Source organism: Pongo abelii, chromosome 19 (assembly GCF_028885655.2).
Source record: "Pongo abelii isolate AG06213 chromosome 19, NHGRI_mPonAbe1-v2.0_pri, whole genome shotgun sequence".
NCBI classification, from domain to species: domain Eukaryota; kingdom Metazoa; phylum Chordata; class Mammalia; order Primates; family Hominidae; genus Pongo; species Pongo abelii.
In genome coordinates this window covers 91,756,535-91,779,095 of record NC_072004.2, presented here as the reverse complement: position 1 = coordinate 91,779,095, position 22,561 = coordinate 91,756,535, and the positions used below count along the sequence as shown (strand labels likewise).

General features: G+C 48.0%; 1 protein-coding gene and 1 non-coding gene across 7 annotated transcripts in view; one reads left to right on the top strand and one right to left on the bottom strand.

Moving 5' to 3' along the window:
• Nucleotides 1-160: 160 nt before the first annotated feature.
• Nucleotides 161-22,561, top strand: part of PRPSAP1 (phosphoribosyl pyrophosphate synthetase associated protein 1) — a 43,730-nt gene continuing 21,329 nt past the window's right edge. Inside the window, exons 1-5 of one of the 6 annotated variants that reach the window (XM_063718983.1) lie at nt 412-865; nt 4,162-4,236; nt 4,878-4,930; nt 9,165-9,231; nt 21,951-22,123. In XM_063718983.1, coding sequence (XP_063575053.1) covers nt 696-865; nt 4,162-4,236; nt 4,878-4,930; nt 9,165-9,231; nt 21,951-22,123 — 538 coding nt within the window. In that variant the 5' untranslated portion in view covers nt 412-695. Of the gene's footprint in view, nt 866-1,022; nt 1,322-4,161; nt 4,237-4,877; nt 4,931-9,164; nt 9,232-21,950; nt 22,124-22,561 lie in introns of those variants that run through there. The other 5 variants (XM_063718984.1, XM_024234740.3, XM_063718987.1 and 2 more) reach the window with 5 other exon arrangements.
• LOC112129865 (U6 spliceosomal RNA) lies at nt 17,111-17,217 on the bottom strand. The gene has a single exon (XR_002912202.3). It is a non-coding gene; the product is annotated as a U6 spliceosomal RNA (small nuclear RNA).

Genomic DNA, 22,561 nt, shown 5'->3' with positions numbered 1-22,561 from the left:
CCTTGCCTTACACGCAGACACAGGGTTGGGGATCTGTTCGGAAACGCCTGAAAGATCAGGCTCAGGAGAAGACTACCTTTTGGCCGCTTCAGTACTGCTGTCAACCAGCTGGAAAGAACCCCGCCCTCTACTTTTCAAATTTATCTCTGGCCGGCGCACGCGCCTCGTGGGGCGGGCGCTGTGCTACCATAGACATGCAGAGCTAGATCGTATACCTCCTCGGAGGCGGACATGTTGGGTCCTGGCCAAAAAGTTGGAAACACCTGGGGCCGCTACCGAGGTAGGCTGCTCCTCCCAAGAAGGTGAGACCGAAAGAGCTCCAGTGGAAGCGGTCAAAGCAGGGGCGGGGTGAACCTGTGACACGCCCCTCGGAAGAACAGGCTTTTAGAGAGTCGCCAGGCTTTCTGCCCTCATCCGAGATGGCGGCCTGAGGGCGTTCTAGCCGACGCTCTTCGGATGCCCGGAGGGGGCGGTGGCCTTGCCTCTGGCTCTGAGGCGGCGGCGCGGGGCGCTGCGAAGGCTCTCGGCCGCTGCAGTCAGTTGTGTGGGGTACGCAAGGGCACGGACCTCGGAGCTCTCCCCGCTTGCGCCGAGTTTCTCAGCGCCTTCCCCACCCGAACCGGGGTCCCGCAGTCGGAAGCGCTCCGAGTGCAGCCCCGCGCGGGGCCGGCCGTAACCGCGCCGCGGGCCGGACGATGCCCAAGAAGCTGCTGCTTTTGCCCCAGCTCTCCGCGTCCTCGGCTTTCCGCATCCCGCGCGCCCGCCCCGTTCCCCCGCCGGCCATGAACGCCGCTCGCACCGGCTACCGAGTCTTCTCGGCCAACTCCACGGCCGCCTGCACGGAGCTGGCCAAGCGCATCACAGAGTAAGGGGGCGGCGGGAGGGCCGGGCCGGGGGCGGCGGCGCCTAGCTCTCCTTCGCGCCCCGAGGGACCCGCTCCCCTCCACCCGCCCCACCTCCTGCACCTGGGGCGGGAGGCGCGGGCCTTCCCAGCCGGACAAAGCTTGGAGGTGACGGATACCACCCCCCGCTCCCCGGTTTTGCAGCTGGGAGGCTTGGGGCGGACTCTCGGTGACCTCAGCCCCCCCGCCCCGTGACTGGGTCCGCGGCCTGCCTGCCTTTCGTCTCCGCACTACCACACCCCGGGGCGGGCCGAGCTTTCTGGAACCCCCGGAGTGCGTGCCTTGGGGAGAGGGGCTCAGGGCTTGGCTCCCTTTCCCACGGCTGGAGTTGACCTGGGAATCTGACCGCCGCCACTTTCAAGTCTCCCTGCAGTGAGACCCGCGGGCGTGGTTGTGACTTGGGGGACCCGACGCGGCAGGTGCGGTCGCAGAGCAAAGGTGTGGGGACTGGCAGAGCGAAGAAGGCAATTCCAGGGAGGCAGATGGACCGGAGCTGGTGGTAGACATGACAGGCCTGACCCTGCTTTGTAAATCAGCTTGGGATAAGATCAGTCATTTGTGTCTTTAACCCAACCAAGCCCCTGGTCTCAAGTCGCCTTTGCGGTCTGACAGCTCTGAGATGCCCTCCCAGCCTTGCCACTTACTAGCTCTGTGTCAATGGGCAAGAGACTTGATTTCCCTGAATCTCATCTGTGAAATGGGCATGATTCTGTCTCTTGGCCGAGAATATTGTATGACCGAGATGATGTAGAAGTAGTATCTGGTTCTAGCAGAGTAGGGGCTCATAGTGGCCCTCTGAATAGTTGTTAACTAAATGGCCTCTTTTCTTTTTCTTTTTCTTTTTTTTGAGACGGAGTCTCGCTCTGTCACCCAGGCTGGAGTGCAGTGGCGCGATCTCAGCTCACTGCAAGCTCCGCCTCCCGGGTTCACGCCATTGTCCTGCCTCAGCCTCCCAGGTAGCTGGGACTACAGGCGCCCGCCACCAGCCCGGCTAATTTTTTGTATTTTTAGTAGAGACTGGGTTTCACCGAGTTAGCCAGGATGGTTTCGAACTCCCTCTGACCTCAGGTGATCCGCCCGCCTTGGCCTCCCAAAGTGCTGGGATTACGGGCGTGAGCCACCGCGCCCAGTGAAATGGCCTCTTTTCTAGTTGGCTCTTTTGGAGAATCCCAGAGCTCTGATATAAAGGAGGAGCCTTATATGCTCTTTCCACATACACTTGTTAGAAATCTAAGACATAAAATGAATAGCTTGTCTTTTAATATTTAAAGCCATTTTCACATTTTAAACAGTTTTCATAGAGTTACTTCGTTACTTTTTTAGGGTTGACAAATGATTGCAGGGATCTATCTTAAACTTCTGGGGGGAAATGTAGAAGAAAGGGAAAACTTTAGTCATTTTTTTTTCAGCTCTGCCTGTTTTGTTTTTAATAGTTGGAGTTTTGGAGATTGGAAGAATGTTAAAAAAAAAATCAATCCTTTTGCAGTCTACTACCTAGTTTCTATTTCTAACCCCTGATTATTTGTCTTTCTTTTTGAGGCCAACGAAAACACTGACTTTAAACGAAGCTTCTGTGTGTATCTAGTGGTTCAGATTTACCCTACCTGACCTTGAGGGAGAGCAGAGGGGAGCAGGGCACATTTTAAAAGTCAGTGAGGGCTTTTTTTTGTTGTTTTAGATTCTTTCCTGGCAAATTCCAGAAATATTTTGAATTACTATAAATGATACATATTCGTAAATACTTCCCTTACCTGTTTTACTTGTCGCTTAGTAAGATTTTATTTTATCTTATCTGTTTTATTTATTTTGAGACAGTCTTGCTGTGTCGCCCAGGCTGGAGTGCAGTGGTGCCATCTCGGCTTACTGCAACCTCCACCTCCCAAGTTCAAGGGATTCTCCTGCCTCGGCCTCCCGAGTAGCTGGGATCACAGATGCCCGACACCACACCTGGCTAATTTTTTGTATTTTTAGTAGAGATGGGGTTTCACCGTGTTAGCCAGGATGGTCTCGATCTCCTGACCTCATGATCTGCCCGCCTCGGCCTCCCAAAGTGCTGGGATTACAGGCGTGAGCCACTGCGCCTGGCCACATAATTTATTCTTTTTTTTTTTTTTTTTTTTGAGACGGAGTCTCGCTCTGTCTCCCAGGCTGGAGTGCAGTGGCGCAATCTCGGCTCACTGCAACCTCCGCCTCCCAGGTTTTACGCCATTCTCCTTCCTCAGCCTCCCGAGTAGCTGGGACTACAGGCATGCACCACCTACGCCCGGCTAATTTTTTTTGTATTTTTAGTAGAGATGGGGTTTCACCGTGTTAGCCAGGATGGTCTTGAACTCCCGACCTCGTGATCTGTCCACCTCGGCCTCCCAAAGTGCTGGGATTACAGGCGTGAGCCACCACACCCGGCCTAGAATTTATTCTTTTTTTAAGGGCAAATAATATTCCATTGTATGTGTACACCTGGCTGGAGTTCTGTGTTTTGTTTTTGAGTTAGTCACCCAGGCTGGAGTGCAGTGGCACAATCTTGGCTCACTGCAGCCCCCGCCTCCCAGGTTCAAGTGATTCTTGTGCCTCAGCTCCCAAGTAGCTGGGATTACAGGCGCCCACCACCACGCCCAGCTAATTTTTGTGTTTTTAATAGAGACGGGGTTTTTCCATGTTGCCCAGGCGGGTCTCGAACTCCTGGCCTCAAGTGTTCCGCCCGCCTTGGCCTCCCAAAATGCTGGAATTACAAGCATGAACCACTGTACCTGGCCTGGCTGGAGATTTTAATTTTATTTTTATTATTATTATTTTTTTTGAGATGGAGTTTCGTTCCTGTTGCCCGGGCTAGAGTGCGATGGTGCGATCTCAGCTCACTGCAACCTCTGCCTCCTGGATTCTGGCAATTCTTCTGTCTCAGCCTCCTGAGTAGCTGGGATTATAGGCGCTTGCCACCACACCCAGCTAATTTTTGTATTTTTAGTAGAGACGGAGTTTTATTATATTAGTCAGGCTGGTCTCAAACTCCTGACCTCAGGTGATCCGCCCGCCTCAGCCTCCCAAAGTGCTGGAATTACAGACGTGAGCCACCGCGCCCGGCCTGGAGTATTTTTAAATAGATTCCCTTACATCATATCATTTCACTTGTAAAAAGAGTAATGCTTACTAATCAGGACTTAAAACCTCACACTACTATTAATTCCTTGATATTATGTTGTATCTAGTCTTTGTCCATATTTCTCTGATTATTTTTTAAAATGGCTTTTTTTTTTTTTTTGAGACGGAGTTTCGCTCTTGTTACCCAGGCTGGAGTGCAATGGCGCGATCTCGGCTCACCACAACCTCTGCCTCCCAGGTTCAAGCAATTCTCCTGCCTCAGCCTCCCTAGTAGCTGAGCTTACAGGCATGCATCACCATGTCTGGCTGATTTTGTATTTTAGATGGGGTTTCTCCATGTTGATCAGGCTGGTCTCAAACTTCCGACCTCAGGTGATCTGCCTGCCTCGGCCTCCCAAAGTGCTGGGATTACAGGCATGAGCCACCGTGCCTGGCCAAAAATGGCTTTTTACACTTGGCTTATTCTAATTAGGATCCAAACAAGATCCACACCACATTTGGTCAATGGTGCTGAAGCCTCTTTCCTTCTCTATGCTTTTGATAATTGAGGCATTTATCTCTGGCGTGTGTTATTGAAATCATTGCTAGTAACCAAGTATTTGGAAGTGATTTTCCAAGAAAATTACTATTCAAAGAACAACGTACCAGACATTAACCATGGGTTGTGAGCTCTGTCTAAAGCAGTATGTTACAACGTGGTGAGCTGCTTATGGAGTGACAGCAGAATTTTAGTTTAATGAATTAGATTTTCTAAATTATTTTTTGGAAAGAATGCCAGCTTAATTATTTGAGTCTTTTTATTAGACATATGCATATGAACTGGAATTTTTTTAAAAAGAGAAATCTTAATTTTCCTTTTTTGTTCTTTTTGGTCTGTAGGCGCCTTGGTGCTGAATTGGGGAAGTCTGTTGTGTATCAAGAGACCAATGGAGGTAAGTTAAAATTATTTCTTTTTTTTTAAATTATTTTTTATTTATTTAGTTTTTTTGAGACAGAGCCTCACTCTGTCGCCCAGGCTGGAGTGCAGTGGCACGATCTTGGCTCACTGCAACGTCTGCCTCTCAGGTTCAAGCAATTCTCCTGCCTCAGCCTCCTGAGTAGCTGGGATTACAGACTCCCGCCACCACACCTGGCTAATTTTTGTATTTTTAGTAGAGATGGGGTTTCACCACGTTGGCCAGGCTGGTCTTGAACTCCTCACCTCAGATGATCTGCCTACCTCGGCATCTCAAAGTGCTGCGATTACAGGCATGACCACTGTGCCCAGCCTTTATTTATTTATTTATTTATTTTTATTAAGACGGGGTCTCACTATATTGGCCAGGCTGGTCTTGAACTTCTGAGCTCAAGCAGTCTTCCCACCTCAGCTTCCCAAAGTGCTGGGATTACAGGCGTGAGCCACCGCGCTCGGCTTCCACCACATTATTTCTAAAATGCAAATATTTTTTCTTACTACTGCTTTCTTACTCCTGCCCTCTAGGCTGGGGTCCAGTCTTTTTAGCAATCACATGGGGCCCTTTAGGAATCCAGATTCTACCCCTTTACCTGCCTCATCTTTGATCCATCCATTACCACATCTTGTGTGCTCTGACTTTGGAATACATCTTAAATCTGACCCCTTCTCACAACCTCTGCTGCTCCCACTTCAGTCCAGCCTGCCGTTTGCTGCTTGCTAGACACCTTCCAAAACAGCTGCCGTGGCCTCCCCGTGGCCAGTCCTGCCCTGTCACGGTTTTCTTCACACAGTAGCCAGCAGTCTTTTTAAAACAAGTAGATGAAACCCTTCCCAACCTCAAATCTTCTAGTGGCTTTCCTGTCACTGCTAGAATAAATTCCAGACTCTTTAGCGAGTAAGAAATGAAATCCAGAGTCCTGCAAGTCCTGGCCCCTTGGCTCCCTGACCTCCTGTGTCTGTCTTTCCCCTCTCCCCTCACTCTGTCTGCTTTCTTTTTTTTTTTTTTTGACAGAGTCTTGCTCTGTCCCCCAGGCTGGAGTGCAGTGGCATGATCTTGGCCCACTGCAACCTCCACCTCCCAGGTTCAAGCAATTCTCCTGCCTCAGCCTCCCAGGTAGCTGAGATTACAGGCATACGCCAGCAAACCCAGCTAATTTTGTATTTTTTAGCAGAGACAGGGTTTTGCCATGTTGGTCAGGCTGGTCTTGAACTCCTGACCTCAGGTGATCCACCCGTCTCGGCCTCCCAAAGTGTTGGGATTACAGGCGTGAGCCACCGTGCCTGGCCCACTCTGTCTGCTTTCTAAGTGGACTAACTGCCTGCCCCTCTGCTTGGCACACTCGGATCCCACATCTTCCAGTGTTCCCAAACCCCCTTCTGCACTGCTCGTTCTGGATTGCAGTGAGGCCCTTGTTCCCAGCCCCATTGTTCTTTCTCCTTCGTCATGGCTAGCGTCTCTGGCATATTGGGCCTGGAGGGTTTGCTGGCCTTGGTGTTGTATCATCTCTCCTGGGTCAGTCTTTGTCCCTTCGTCCAAGTCCTGCATTTTGGGGTTCCCAGTACAGTTCCTGACATGGAGGAGGCTTCAGCATTTGTTGAAAAAATAATAAGGATATTGCCCGGGCTGGAGTGCAGTGGCGCGATCTCAGCTTACTGCAGCCTCCGCGTCCCAGGTTCAAGCAATTCTCATGCCTCAGCCTCTCAAACAGCTAGGATTACAGGCGTGTGCACCCACGCCTGGCTAATTTTTGTATTTTTAGTAGAGACAGGGTTTCGCCATGTTGGTCAGGTTGGTCTTGAACTCCTGACCTCAGGTGATCCGCCCACCTCAGCCTCCCAAAGTGCTTGGATTATAGGCATGAGCCACTGCGCCTGGCTCAATAACTTTCAAACTCCCTTTTTCTTTCTTTGAGACGGAATCTCACTCTGTCGCCCAGGCTGGAGTGCAGTGGCGTGATCTCAGCTCACTGCAAGCTCTGCTTTCCGGGTTCACGCCATTCTCCTGCCTCAGCCTCCTGAATAGCTGGGACTACAGGCGCCCGCCACCGTGCCTGGCTAATATTTTGTATTTTTAGTAGAGACGGGGTTTCATCGTGTTAGCCAGGATGGTCTCGATCTCCTGACCTCGTGATCCGCCCGCCTCGGCCTCGCAAAGTGCTGGGATTACAGGCGTGAGCCACCGCGCCTGGCCAAACTCCCTTTTTCAATGCACTACCAAAAATCAGAAAGCCACTGTAAAACCCAGTGAACATTTAGCATGTTGTTTAACAACTTTTCACGAGCTGACCCTGAGTTTCAGGAAGTGAAATGAAAATGGCAGAATTTATCTGAAGATCCACAGTCTAGAAACGGAACTACTGCTCTTTTGAGGGGCGCCATCTCAGTGGCATCACTGGAAGGTCCAGATTGCCTGCCACACTGGTAATCAATTATGGGGGGTCAGGTGCCAACAGATGTCTGGCTTTAAGGGATTTAAGTCCATGCTGAAAGGTGGAAAGGGAGAAGAGGACATAGAAACGAATTTGTCTTTTCAGACCACGAGGCTTTTGTGTGCTGAGGTGGCCATGTGTGTCAAAGTCAGGGAACCCCGCTTCCTGGGAGCCGAGAGGAAGTCTCTCAAAACTAGAAGGGAAAGGTGCTTTCCCCACATCAATCCAGCTTCCGAGACATTCTATTCGTGACATATGCTCCTTCCCCCAGAACAACAATGAAGTGTTCTGTGTGCTAACAGCATAGCTTAGAAAAAAAAAAAGTCTGCGTTTTTATAAAACTTGATAAAAAATAGTATTTCAAACTGTACAGTCACCAGAAGTACACAGTTATCCAAAATGCACATGCTTCCCTCGGCATCTCCAGCAGGTGTCTGGTGTGTTCAGGCATCTCCACTTTCCGTAGAGTCATTCCCCTCCTCGCCAGCGTCAGCTTTTTCCTTTTTCCCTTGGGTACCTTCTCTCCCTTCTTTGCAGTGGCATTTTGAGGCCTGGGCTCCGGCTTTGGAGGGAGGAGCAGGTTTAGCAGACAGCCTCACGGATCTTCTCCGTGGTTCGTCCTCACCTTGGCCTCATCTCCCTTAGCATCCCCTTCAGCCTTTCTCTCGGGCATGGTGGCAGCGAAGGCGGCCGGATGTAGGCACTGGGAGCGGGATGCAGTGGCAGTGCACGGACTGCGGTCAGTCGGGGGGTCGTTCTCGCTTCTTCTTCTTCATACTGCTCCAAGACTTATTCTTTTGCCCCAGATGAAATGTTGGTTTAGATTAATCTTTACTCCCTCCAAATGTTTCTAGCTGTTGCTAGAAAAAAAGAAAAGTGCTTTTCTTTTCTTTTTTTTTTTTTTTTTTTTTTCCAGACAAGGTCTCTGTTGCCCAGGCTGAAATGCAGTGGCACAGTTTCAGCTCACACTGCAGCCACGACTTTCTCTGGCTCAGGTGATCCTCCCACTGGGACTACAAGCACGTGTCACCGTGCCCAGCTAATTATTTTTTTGAGATAGAATCTCGCTGTGTCGCCCAGACTGGAGTGCAGTGGTGTGATCCCGGCTCACTGCAAGCTCTGCCTCCCAGGTTCAAGTGATTCTTCTGCCTCAGCCTCCTGAGTAGCTGGGACTGTAGTCGTGCGCCACCATGCCTGGCTAATTTTTGTATTTTTAGTAGAGACAGGGTTTCACCATATTGGCCGGGCTGGTCTTGAAGAACTCTTATTTTTTTTTTTTTTTTTGAGACGGAATCTGGCTCTGTCGCCCAAGCTGGAGTGCAGTGGCGCGATCTTGGCTCACTGCAAGCTCTGCCTCCCGGGTTCACGCCATTCTCCTGCCTCAGTCTCCCGAGTAGCTGGGACTACAGGCGCCCGCCACCACGCCCAGCTAATTTTTTGTGTTTTTAGTAGAGACGGGGTTTCACCACGTTAGCCAGGATAGTCTCGATCTCCTGACCTCGTGATCTGCCCACCTCGGCCTCCCAAAGTGCTGGGATTACAGGCGTGAGCCACCACGCCCGGCTAATTCTTGTATTTTTTTGTAGAGACAGGATTTTGTCATGTTGCCTAGGCTGTTCTTGAACTCTGGTGCTCAGGTGATCTGCTTTCCTCGGCCCTCCTAAAGTGCTAGGATTACAGGCATGTGCCACCGCGCCCGGCATGAAGTGCTTTTGTTTTTCTTTTCTCTCCTTTTTAACATAGGAGCTTTTCTTAAAACTTTAGAACATTTTTATTTTTCAGAAACAAGAGTTGAAATAAAAGAATCTGTCCGTGGCCAAGATATTTTCATTATACAGACAATACCCAGGTAAGAGGACTGACGACTTTATCTCTTTTCTGTAAAAACCTTAACAATATAATTGATTATCTTTTCATCTGAACAACAACTTAGTGTTTTTAAAAGTTATATATTCAGGCCGGGCGTGTGGCTCACGCCTGTAATGCCAGCACTTTGGGAGGCCAAGGTGGGTGGATCATGAGGTCAGGAGTTCGAGACCAGCCTGACCAATATGTTGAAACCTTGTCTCTGTTAAAAATACAGAAATTGCTGGCCTGGCACGGTGGCTCACGCCTGTAATCCCAGCACTTTGGGAGGCCGAGGTGGGCGGGTCACGAGGTCAGGAGATCGAGACCATGCTGGCTAACATGGTGAAACCCTGTCTCCACTAAAAAATACAAAAAAATTAGCCGGGCTTGGTGGCGGGTGCCTGTAGTCCCAGCTACTTCAGAAGCTGAGGCAGGAGAATGGCGTGAACCCAGGAGGCAGAGCTTGCAGTGAGCCGAGATCGCACCACTGCACTCCAGCCTGGGCAACAGAGCGAGACTCCATCTCAAAAACAAAACAAAACAAAAAAAAACAAAAATTAGCCGAGCATGGTGGCGTGCGCCTGTAGTCCAGCTGTTTGAGAGGCTAAGGCAGGAGAAGTGCTTGAACCCAGGAGACGGAGGTGAGCTGAGATCGCGCCGCTGCACTGTAGCCTGGGCGACAGAGTGAGACTCTGTCTCACCAAAGAAAAAAAAAGTTACACAGTCATTTGCATGTTAAACTAAATGCTTCCCCAAATACAATTACTGTCTTCTGGAATTCCTACCATTTGTCACACTGTACTGTTACCTGTTTACTTCTCCCCAGGCTTTTTTTTGAGACAGAGTCTCACTCTGTCGCCCCGGCTGGAGTGCAGTGGCACAGTCTCGGCTCACTGCAGCCTCTACCTCCTGGGTTCAAGTGATTCTCCTGCCTCAGCCTCCCTAGTAGGAGGGATTACAGGTGCCCACCACCATGCCCAGTTAATTTTTGTATTTTTATTAGAGACAGGGTTTCACTGTGTTGGCCAGGCTGGTCTTGAACTCCTGACCTCAAGTGATCCGTCCACCTCAGCCTCCCAAAGTTTTGGGATTACAGGCGTGAGCCACCACTCCCCAAGCTTTAAACTCCTCAAGGACAAAGGGTTTTCCCATGGTTTGCACTGACCCTAGGCCAGTGTCCGTCAGCTCAGCTCTGCTGAAAAGCTTCTAGTTGTTACGTGTGGTGCATAAACTGCTCCTGGTTCATATCCATCAAGACAGGTTTTTGCACTGCATTTTATCTTGCACTGTGGCCTGTTTCTAGCCTATCTCTGTTTCAGAGAGCATCGCCCTTGCTTCCCTCAGGGCAGGGGGCTGACGCCTGGGGAATCCTGGCCTGCTTGAGTGGGAACATCCATGCTTCTATGCGGGACTGTCTCCTTTCTCATCGCCTGACAGGGAGTGGGCCATTACACCATCTGTGTCTCTGAAAAATCCAGACCTTCATGTCCTGATCAGTTTACATTCCCCAGACCATATTAGTAATAAGAATGGCACTGAGTGCCACCAGTATGCCGGATGCTTTATATGTTTCATTTTTGTTTGTTTTTTGAGACGGAGTCTCACTCTGTTGCCCAGGCTGGAGTGCAGTGGTGTGATCTTGGCTCACTGCAGCCTCCACCTCCCGCGTTCAGGTGATTCTACCTCAGCCGCCCGAATATCTGGGATTACAGGCGCCTGCCACCATGCCCAGGTAATTTTTTTGTATTTTTAGTAGTGATGGGGTTTTACCATGTTGGCCAGGCTGGTCTCGAACTCGTGGCCTCAAGTGATCCGCCTGCCTCAGCCTCCCAAAGTGCTAGCATTATAGGCGTGAGCCACTGTGCCTGGCCCTATTCAGTCTTCTTTAGTTTGGAGCAGTTCCTCAAAGCCTTTGTTTGACTTTCTTTTTTTTTTTTATTTGAGACAGGGTCTTCCTCTGTCACTCATGCAGGAATGCAGTGACACGATCATGGCTCACTGCAGCCTTAAGCTCCTGAACTCAAGCGATCCTCCCACCTCAGCCTCCTTAGTAGCTGGGACCATAGGCATGTGCCACCATCCTGGGCTAATTTTTTGTATTTTTAGTAGAGATGAGGTTTCGCCATGTTGCCCAGGTTGGTCTTGAACTCCTGGACTCAGAAGTGATCCACCCGCCTCAGCCTCCCAAAGTGCTGGGATTACAGACATGAGCCACCACACCTGGCCTTGACTTTCAAAACTTTGACACATTTGAAGACTGACATTTTACCGATTACTTTGTCGAATGTCCCTCAATTTGGGTTTCACCATGATGGCTCTTTCACTATGATGAGATTCAGGTACCTCGGAAGGAAGCTGTGTTCCTGTTGTCTTGTATTCCTGCTGCTTCATGACATCTTGTGTGGATGCATCAGTTTATTCAGTCTCTCGTGTGTCAGTTTGTTTCTAGTCTTATGCTGACACAATAGAGGCTGCTGTGAGCCTCATCGTATGTACATCATATTGTCGGCGTTTCAGGTGTATCTGTAGGAAGATCCTAAGAAATTTTTGGTTGTGAGGGTCCATGCCTTGTGGTATTGAGGGAAGGGGCTGCTTTGCCCTCATTGAGGATATACTAATTCACGTTTTCTCCAGCAGTTTTGGTTTTGTATTGTTTGCCTCCTGGTGACTGGAGTCTTTTTTGCCTGGTGGTTTTGTTTGACTGTCCATCTTTTATTTTTAGACGGAGTCTCACTCTGTCGCCCAGGCTGGAGTGCAGTGGCACAGTCTTGGCTCACTGCAAGCTCCGCCTCCCGGGTTCACACCATTCTCCTGCCTCAGCCTCCCAAGTAGCTGGGACTACAGGCACCCGCCACCACGCTTGGCTAATTTTTTGTATTTTTAGTAGAGACGGGGTTTCACCGTGTTAGCCAGAATGGTCTTGATCTGACCTCGTGATCCGCCCGCCTTGGCCTCCTAAAGTGCTGGGATTACAGGTGTGAGCCACCGTGCCTGTGGCCTGACTATCCATCTTATAAATAAGGGGAAGACCTGAGGGGCTTGCCTAGGCGTACAGTGCCCATAGGACGGGAGCTTTGGCACACCTTGACACACCACATAGCTGTTCCCTGGCCGTCTGTGCTTATCCTGGTTTTTGTTGGTAGTGAATAGTAAGGTTACTTTGTCATCGCTATTTTTTCTGCATTCTTGAGTTCCTTAGGCCATAGGAAAGGGCCACATGTGAACCTAGGTCCATGGTTTGGCCACCTTAGACTACTGAGCTCTCTACTAGTTGATGGAAGGGTACGGAGTAACAGACCATGGCCTTTGTAGCCATGGGTTGGCCAGCTTTGTCACTAACCCTCCAACAAATATTGGGGTCTAATTCTTTTTTTTTTTTTTTTTGAGATGGGGTCTCGCACTGTCGCCCGGGCTGGAGTGCAGTGGCGCCATCTCAGCTCACTGCAAGCTCCGCCTCCTGGGTTCACGCCATTCTCCTGCCTCAGCCTCCCGAGTAGCTGGGACTACAGGCGCCCGTCACCACGCCCGGCTAATTTTTTGTATTTTTAGTAGAGACGGGGTTTCACCGTGTTAGCCAGGATGGTCTTGATCTCCTGACCTCGTAATCCGCCCCCCTCGGCCTCCCAAAGTGCTGGGATTATAGGCGTGAGCCACCGCGCCCAGCCATTGGAGTCTAATTCTAAAAGCAATATTGATTGGTGAAGTCTCTTTACTACCCTAATTGAATTTGTGATAACGAAAGAATTTGTCTTGTAAAGAGTTATCTTTAAGAAATCTTGTTGGCCAGGTACAGTGACTCACACCTGTAATCCCAGGACTTTGAGACACGAAGGCAGGAGGATCACTTGAGTCCAAGATGGCTTGAGAACAGCCTGGGCAACATAGTGAGACTCCATCTCTACAAATAAAATTTGAAAATTAGCCAGGCATGGTGGTGTGCGTGCACCTGTAGTCCCAGCTGCTCGGGAGGTTGAGTGGGGAGGATCGCTTGAGCCTGGGTGGTCGAGGCTACAGTGAGTTGTCATTGCACCACTGCACTCTAGCCTGGGCAACAGAGCCAGATCTTATCTAAAAAAAAAAAAAAAAAAAAAAAAAAAAAATGTCAAATTGAGTTGGACTTTCCAGGAAAAGACTGAACTGAGTTGGTGCATGATCAGAGCAGTTCTCCTCTGGCACATGAGCAGCTGTGCTCTTGGCATCTTTGTTTTGTTACATGTATTTAGGGATCATCTATGAGTCAGGGGAGGAGCTAAGAGGTTATAACCTTCTCACGGCAGAGACCCTATTTTGTTAGATAGTCCAGCAGTCTCCAACCTTTTGGCACCAGGGACCAGTTTTGTGAAAGACAGTTTTTCTTTTTATTTCCCCCCCCCCTTTTTTTTTGTTTTTGAGATGGAGTTTCGTTCTTGTTGCCCAGGCTGAAGTGCAATGGCGCGATCTCGGTTCACTGCAAACCCCACCACAACCCTCGCCTCCCGGGTTCAAGCGATTCTCCTGCCTCAGCCTCCCAAGTAGCTGGGATTACAGGCATGCGCCACCACGCCCGGCTAATTTTGTATTTTTAGTAGTGACAGGGTTTCTCCATGTTGGTCAGGCTGGTCTCGAACTCCCAACCTCAAGTGATCTGCCCGCCTTGGCCTCCCAAAGTGCTGGCATTACAGGCGTGAGCCACCATGCCGGGCCGTTCATGGTTATCTCAAACTAGTCGAGCATAGAAACAGCATATTGTTAGTGTCCTTTGTGATAAGAAGTTGAATTTTATAAAATTCTTGGCTTTGATATCACATGGTAACCAAGAGTGCCCAATATAAGTATTTAACACGTGCAATCTAGAGTGATGCTGGGGGCAGTAAAGACTGAACTTGACAAATGAAGGATCATCAGTGTGCAAGTGTCTTCCAGGGAAGGGACAAAAGAAGCATGAAAAAATGACTTAGTTAATAGCAAATTGGGAAACACTTACCGTTTTTCTCACTTGTGTCTTGAGTATTAGGAAATTTGACCATGGTCAGGTGTGGTGGCTCATGCCTTTAATCCTAGTACTTTGGTTTGAGACCAAGTTGAGAGGATCACTTGAGGCCAGGAGTTCGAGACCAGCCTAGGCAATATACTAAGACCCTGTCTCTATTCTTTTTTTTTTTTTTTTTTTTTTTTTTTTTGAGACAAGGCCTTGCTCTGTCACACAGGCTAGAGTGCAGTGGCACAATCTCAGCTCACTGCAGCCTCCACCTCCCAGGCTCAAGTGATTCTCCTGTCTCAGCACCCACCATCTTACCCTCCCACGTAGCTGAGGCTACAGGCACATGCCACCATGCATGGCTAATTTTGTATTTTTAGTAGAGACAGGGTTTTGCCACGTTGCCCAGGCTGGTCTTGAACTCCTGAGCTCAGCTGAACCGCTTGCCCCGGCCTCCCAAGGTGCTTGGATTACATGCATGAGGCACTGTGCCCAGCTTTTATTTAAAAGAAAAAAGAAATTTTGGCCAAAGGACGAAGTAGGAAGCACTTCATAGAGTTGCAGCAAAGAGAGAGTCTTGTACAATAACAATGACAATTTTACATACGTCAACATGGAAAGGCACCTTCCCTGTTGAAAAAGGCACATAGGTATAAATGGATACTTCTGAAAACCAGAACCCTGAACTGAAGATGGTGAAGTTTCTTTATGTGTATTTGGTGTTGAGATAAAAGCTGCAAGTCTCTTCCCAGTGATTCAGTTTAAGAGCATTAAAGCAAAAATATTATCACCTGGCATTTTCTCTGTCTCTTAAGCTGATAGGGATGGAAGATGAAAGGAAAAATTTGGAAAAAAGACAGAGGTTGGATGTGTTGTTTTGTGTGGGTGTGCAGCCCATAAAGAAGGTTATTAGGTTTGTCATAATAAACTGGTTCTTTTTGTTGTTGTTTTTTTGAGACGGAGGCTTGCTGTGTTGCCCAGGCTGGAGTGCAGTGGCGCGATCTCGGCTCACTGCAACCTCTGCCTCCCAGGTTCAAGCAATTCTCCTGCCTCAGCCTCCCGAGTAGCTGGGATCATAGGCGTGCGCCACCACAGCCAGCTGATTTTTGTATTTTTAGTAGAGACGGGGTTTCGCAATGTTGGCCAGAGTGGTCTCAAACTCCTGACCTCAGGTGATCCACCCGCCTTGGCCTCCCAGAGTGCTGAGATTATAGATGTGAGCCACCGTGCCCAGCCAATAAACTAGTTCTTTTAGTGCTTGAGTACTGGATACTTTAGTACCAACTAAAGAACACAGATAATTTAATTTAATTTTTTTTTTTGAGACAAGTTTCTTGTTGTCCAGGCTGGAGTGCAGTGGTGCAACCTCGGATCACTGCAACCTCCACCTCCCAGGTTCAAGTGATTCTCCTGCCTGAGCCTCCCGAGTAGCTGGAATTACTGGCATGCACCACCATGCCCGGCTAATTTTGTATTTTTAGTAGAGATGGGGTTTTACCATGTTGGCCAGGCTGGTTTTGAACCCCTGACCTCAGGTGATCCACCCACCTCGGCCTCCCAAAGTGCTGGGATTACAGGAATGAGCCACCGTGCCTGGCCTAATTTTTTATTTTATTTTATATTTTATATTTTATTTATTTTTTGAGACGGAGTCTTGCCGTGTTGCCCAGTTTGGAGTGCAGTGGCACAATCTTGGCTTACTGCAACTTCCGCCTCCTGGGTTCAAGCAATTCTCCTGTCTCAGCTTCCTGAGTAGCTGGAATTACAGGTGCGCACCACCACACCCAGCTAATTTTTGTATTTTTAGTAGAGATTGGGTTTCTCCATGTTGCCTAGGCTGGTCTCGAACTCCTGACCTCAGGTGATTCACCTGCCTCGGCCTCCCAAAATGTTAGGATTACAGGCGTGAGCCACTGTGCCTGACCTGGTTTTTTAGTATTATCTGCCGTTACATAGATGAAGGAATATATTTTACAGGTTTTTGTGTTGTTGGGAGGAAGGGGGCATTGCCTAAAGTAATAAGGCTCATTTTAGGCAAACAGACCAAAGCTTAGACATTAAAATAAGCTTAGTTGCCTTCAGAGCTGTTGTTCTAAAATCACATAGATACCTTTTTTTGGTGCTGTTTTTGCTTGGAATAGCTTTGGAACTACTGCTTCCAACCTTGCAGCATATTTCTTTTGACTGTTGTAATAATAGCAACCTTTTGGTCGTTGAGGATAGGTTTAATTTTTGGAAGTGGCAAAAAGCCATTCAGAACAAAATGATTATTTTGGGTAACTGAACTGTGTGATACTCAGAGATTTTCCAGATATACCAAGTAATGGAACTAAGTAAAATATGAAGCTTATAAAGTATATTTTAAAGGATAATTTTTATGTTTATGTACAAGTTCTAGTGTGTTGATATAAAGTAAGAAGACTCGTTAAAATAACATTTACAGCTGGGCACGGTGGCTCACGCCTGTAATCCCAGCACTTTGGGAGGCCGAGGCAGACGGATCAGTTGGTCAGGAGTTTGAGACCAGCCTAGCCAACATGGTGAAACCCCGTCTCTACTAAAAATACCAAAAAATTAGCCAGGCATGGTGGCGGGTGCCTGTAATCCCAGATATTCGGAAGGCTGAGGTGGGAGAATCGATTAAACCCTGAAGGCAGAGGTTGCATTGAGCCAAGATGGTGCTACTGTACTCTAGCCTTCCAGCCTGGGTGACAGAGTGACTCAGTCTCAAAACAACAACAACAACAACAAATTTACAACTGCTGCAGATGATTAATTCTTACAGTTGGGAGCAGGGTAAATTCTCCCCCATTACTTCCAGCTGTGGTTGGTGTTGGTTTCTCTTTTGCAAGCCTGGCTGGTTTAATGAATGCGTATACCGTGCCTGTTTCCTCACCTCAGGTTACTTTTTTTTTTTCTTTCCCCCAAGATGGAGCGCTTCACGAATTTGCTTGTCGTCCTTGCACAGGGGCCATGCTAATCTTCTCTGTATCATTCCAATTTTAGTATATGTGCTGCCAAAGAGAGCACACCTCAGGTTAGTTTTTGCCTGTCCAAAATGCTACAGCAGTAAGGGCTGGGCTTAATATAGGATGTGGTTTTCTTAGGGGAAAGAAACGTAGTTGGTTGGCTGGGCATGATGGCTCAAGCTGTACTCCCAGCACTTTGGGAGGCCAAGGCAGGAGGATTGTCTGAGCCCAGGAGTACAAGACCAGCCTGGGCAACATGGTAAGACCTTTCTCTATTTAAAAAAAAAGAAAGAAAAGTAGTTGGTAAAACAACTAAGAATGTCCTACTTAGAGATAAAGACTACAAGAGCTAGCCAGGGTGTACTTGCAACATTCTTAAGGAACAGATAAACAAAGCAGAGATAGCCAGCCAATTTCTGTTCGCCCTGCTAGTTCACAAAGTAACTGCCTGGTGTCCAATTTGTCCGGTATCTCTCAGTGAATGGGTAAAGCCAATGTGACAAAGCCCCTTTTGTCACCTTTCTGACCAATAAGGGGTGAGGTGTGGGGCTTTCTTTAGCCTTGGGCTGGAGGATGTTGAATCCCTTGGAAAAATGGAAAATAAAAACCTCATGGGAAATTGCTCTTTTTTTTTTTTTTTTTTTTTTTTTTGAGACGGAGTTTCGCTCTTGTTGCCCAGGCTGGAGTGCAATGGCACAATCTCGGCTCACCACAACCTCCACCTCCCAGGTTCAAGCTATTCTCCTGCCTCAGCCTCCTGAGTAGCTGGGATTACAGGCATGCGCCACCATGCCCGGCTAATTTTGTATTTTTAATAGAGACGGGGGTTTCTCCATGTTGGTCTCCAACTCCCAACCCAGGTGATCCGCCCGCCTCGGCTTCCCAAAGTGCTGGGATTATAGGTGTGAGCCACCGCGCCTGGCCTTTTTTTTTTTTTTTTTTTTTTTTGAGAAGGATTCTCACTCTGTAGCCCAGGCTGGAGTGCAGTGGTATGATGTCAGCTCACTACAACCTCCGCCTCCCAGGTTCAAGCAGTTCTTCTGCCTCAGCCTCCCAAGTAGCTGGGATTACAGGCGCCTGCAACCATGCCCGGCTAATTTTTGAATTTTTAGTAGAGACGGGCTTTCACCATGTTGGTTAGGCTGGTCTCTAACTCCTGACCGCAGGTGATCCACCTGCCTCAGCCTCTTGGATTACAGGTGTGAGCCACTGTGTCTGGCCCAGAAATTGCTTATTAATGAAAGGAATGTTACCCTGAAATCAAGACTTCTGAAAAATTGTTTATCTTGTTCATTAATGTTTTACTATCTGGGCCTCCCATGTGCTGTGTTCTCCAAAACTCATGGTGTCATACACTTGTGTATTTTACTTGATTTTGTTTTTATTTTTTTGTGTGTGTTTTTTGAGAGATGGGGTCTCACTCTGTTGCCCAGGTTGGAGTACAGTGGCGCAGTCACAGCTCATTAAATGGGCTTGAGGTATCCTCCCACCTCAGCCTCCCGAATAGCTAGGACTACAGGTGAGCACCACCGTGCCTGGCTGATTTTTAAATTTTATTTTATTTGTAGAGACAAGGTCTTGCTATGTTGCCCAGGCTGATATCAAACTCCTGGCTTCAAGCAATACTCCTGCCTTGGCCTCCCAAAGTGCTGGGATTACAAGCATAAGCTACTGCACTTGGTCCATATGTGTATCGTCTGTGACAAAGCCAGCTAAAAACCCACTACTTGAGGCTGGGTGTGGTGGCTCACTTCTGTAATCCCAACACTTTGGGAGGCTGAGGCGGGTGGATCACCTGAGGTCAGGAGTTCAAGACCAGCCTGGCCAACATGGTGAAACCCCATCTCTACTAAAAATACAAAAATTAGCTGGGTGTGGTGGTGGGTGCCTGTAATCCCTGCTACTTGAGAGGCTGAGGCAGGAGAATTGCTTGAACCCAGGAGGCAGAGGTTGCAGTGAGCCGAGATCGCACCATTACACTCCAGCCTAGGTGACAAAAACGAATTTCCATCTCCAAAACAAACCAAAAAAAAAACAAAAAAAAACTCACTACTTGAACAGATAACGCTTACAGAAGCTACTAAATTAACTGACTCCAAACATATTGTGGATATTGGGATCTGGTTTATAAAGCCACAGCCAGCCTGGGTGTGGTAGCTCATGCCTGTGATCCCAGCACTTTGGGAGGCTGAGATGGGAAGATTGCATGAACCCAGGAGTTCAAGACCAGCCGGGGCAACATAGTGAGACCCTCTCTCTTACAAAAAAGAAAAGAAAAGAAAAAAAAAATCTTTTAAACATAAAGTCTCTGGGAAGGAGACCGTACATTCTTCCATGAGTCAGATGTGCTCCTTCTTGGGAAGAATGAGTACCTCGAGAGTGGTCCCAGATGGCCTCTGGCTTTCCCTAGAGGTGGTTTGCCTTGTTTACCTACCACAGTGCTTGACTCAAGTTGCCCACTAAATATGTGTTCATGGATGATGAACTAAAATTGACTATTATGAATTCCCAACTTCCTTGAAAGTGTTTGATAATTGCTTTGATTCTACTACCAAAGATTATCTGACCTTTTGATGCCAGACTTGGCATTAATTTGTAAGTCTGAAGGAGAAAAATGCTCCAATTTATTGAGAGGAAAAAAAAAAGGTAACTGGAAAATAATGGAATGGATTAGCAGTCTAAAAGGAATGTCTTAGTTGTCTTGAAGTTGAGCCCTGCATCAGTCTCCTCAGGGAGAAATTTTTTGTTTTTGTTTTTTTAAATCACAGAATGCTTGCAATAGTTAAGAAAAATCCAAATTACAAGGGTGAAATTGGAAGTTCCAGGAGTTGAACCTGGAAGTGGAAAACATTGTCAGAATAAAAGGATGTCCTTGAAATCGCTCACTCCCAAATGCACTCTGCCTTAGAGAGAAGTGTAAAGATAAATTGGAAGAGACTGGGAGGAAATGGCTCGATTACCTTTCAAGCTAGAAAGCATCTCTTGCTGAGTATTTCATTCAGCCACCTATTCAGCAAACGCTAACTCTGCTGTGTGTATGGCAGGCTTTCTACTTTGCTGTAATGAGGGCAGCATCACCTACATGTCAGTGTAGAGCTGATAATTGTTCAAGAACTGGTACCTGAACAACCTGCTGCCATGGGTGGGAACTGATGACAAGGGGAAGGGAAGGGAGATACAGTCCTGACCCCCACCCCCACCCCAAGACGGAGATGTTTGAGGATGCGTGGATAGTCCAGGAAGAGCAGGAGGAAGCTAATGTGAGAAGTGAATACTGAGAGAGGTCCTGGAAGGATTTCAAGGCTCTCACCCCTTTTTAAAGGAAGAGCCTGTCTGGGAATGGTGGCGCATGCCTGTAATCCCAGTGCTTTGATAGGCTGAGGCGGGAGCATCACTTGAGCCCGGGAGTTCGAGGCTGCAGTGAGCTAAGATTGTACCACTGCACTCTAGCCTGGGTGACAGGGTGAGACCATTTCTTAATAAGTGAGTGAGTGAGTAAGTGAATGAATGAATGAATGCAGAGTCTGCATTAGGTTTGATTATCCTTGGCAAAAGCTAGCAATCCAAATTTATAATCATTGGAAATAGCCTTTCCTTCTAATATCTTTCAGATTCATACTTCATTTTTTGTCTCTCTGGGTAATCTTTGTCAGGAATTTATGTCAGGGAAAGAAGGGTCCAGGGAGGGTTTTTTTTGTTTGTTTTGTTTTTTGAGACAGAGTCTCACTCTGTTGCCCAGGCTGGAGTGCAGTGGCACGATCTTGGCTCACTGCAACCTCTGCCTCCCAGGTTCAAGAGATTCTCCTGCCTCAGCCTCCCCAGTAGCTGGGACTACAGGTGCGTGCCACCATGCTTGGCTAATTTTTGTATTTTTAGTAGAGACAAGGTTTCACCATGTTGGCTGGGCTGGTCTCAAACTCCTGACCTCAGGTGATTCACCTGCCTCGGCCTCCCAAAGTGCTGGGATTACAGGCATGAATCACTGCGTTCGGCCTCCAGGGAGGTTTTTGAAAATTAAGTTCCAGCTGTGCATAGTGGCTCACGCCTGTAATCCCAGCACTTTGTGAGGCCGAGGTGGGTGGATCACCTGAGGTCGGGAGTTCGAGACCAGCCCAACCAACATGGAGAAACCCTGTCTCTACTAAAAATACAAAATTAGCCACGTATGGTGGTGCACACCTGTAATCCCAGTTACTCGGGAGGCTGAGACAGGAGAATTGCTTGAACCTGGGAGGCGGAGGTTGCAGTGAACTGAGATCACACCACTGCATTCTAGCCTGGGTGACAGAGTGAGACTCCGTCTCAAAAAAAAAAAAAAAAAAATTATGTTCCAAGACCTTCCCACACTCAATTCCCACACTCAATGGAAAGAGACCAAATCTTTCTGTTAATGGCAGCTAAATGGAAGGGCAGGTGGGTTTCCCTTGGCATTCATGCTGGCCTAAGCCCAAATCCCTGGGAGGCTGCCAGCAGGTGTTGGGTAACTCTGGTCACCAGCAGTTGCTTCAGATGCCACTGCAGTAACCGGGTATGACACAGGAGACCCAGGCAAATGTGAGCGTGGGTTAACTGTGCTGTGAATAGGAGTAAACTCAGATGAAAGCTGGGGCTTACTCAGCTACAAAAAGTTGGAAAGCTTCCCCTGCCTTCATGAGGTGCCATTGTAAGCTAGTGTGATGGTAAAATTCCCACAATACCTGTCTGGGCAGCCCATGTTAAGATGATAAAGTCAAGATCTTTTCTAGGGGTTAATACATGGAATTAATCCCCAAATACAAACTTTGACTGTTTCAGAGATGTGAATACAGCTGTGATGGAGTTGCTCATCATGGCTTATGCATTGAAGACTGCCTGTGCCAGGAATATTATTGGGGTCATCCCCTACTTCCCCTACAGCAAGCAGAGCAAGATGAGGAAGAGGGGTTCCATTGTGTGTAAGCTGCTAGCATCCATGCTGGCGAAAGCAGGTGAGTGTGCGCGGGGGCCCTGGGGTTCCAGCATGATCCTTTAGGGCTCTTTCCTAGTTGGGCTTAGTTCATACCTCAGATATCCAATTTGGGATCTGAGTGTTTGTTTCCTTTTGAACAGTTTTGGCTAAGGATATGTGAGCTTGGTTAGAAATTCTTTTTTTTCCTTTATTCGCTTTGTCCTACTTTTGAATACCATTGCTTTAGTGTCTTCTCTTTGTCATCTGTCACGTATTTTCTATTTCATCTTGTCATCGCTAAATTCTTAGCTGGCAGTCTTGGGATTCTTATGTGCTCTTTTGATCTTCAGGTCTAGATTTCTATATCTGCTTTGTTAGCTAAATTCCATTTTTGTTCATAGTATTCAAGCTGGATTTTGTTTTACTGCCTCTCCCTCACCCTTGCCTTTCTACATCGCGGCTCATTTTCATTGCTTTA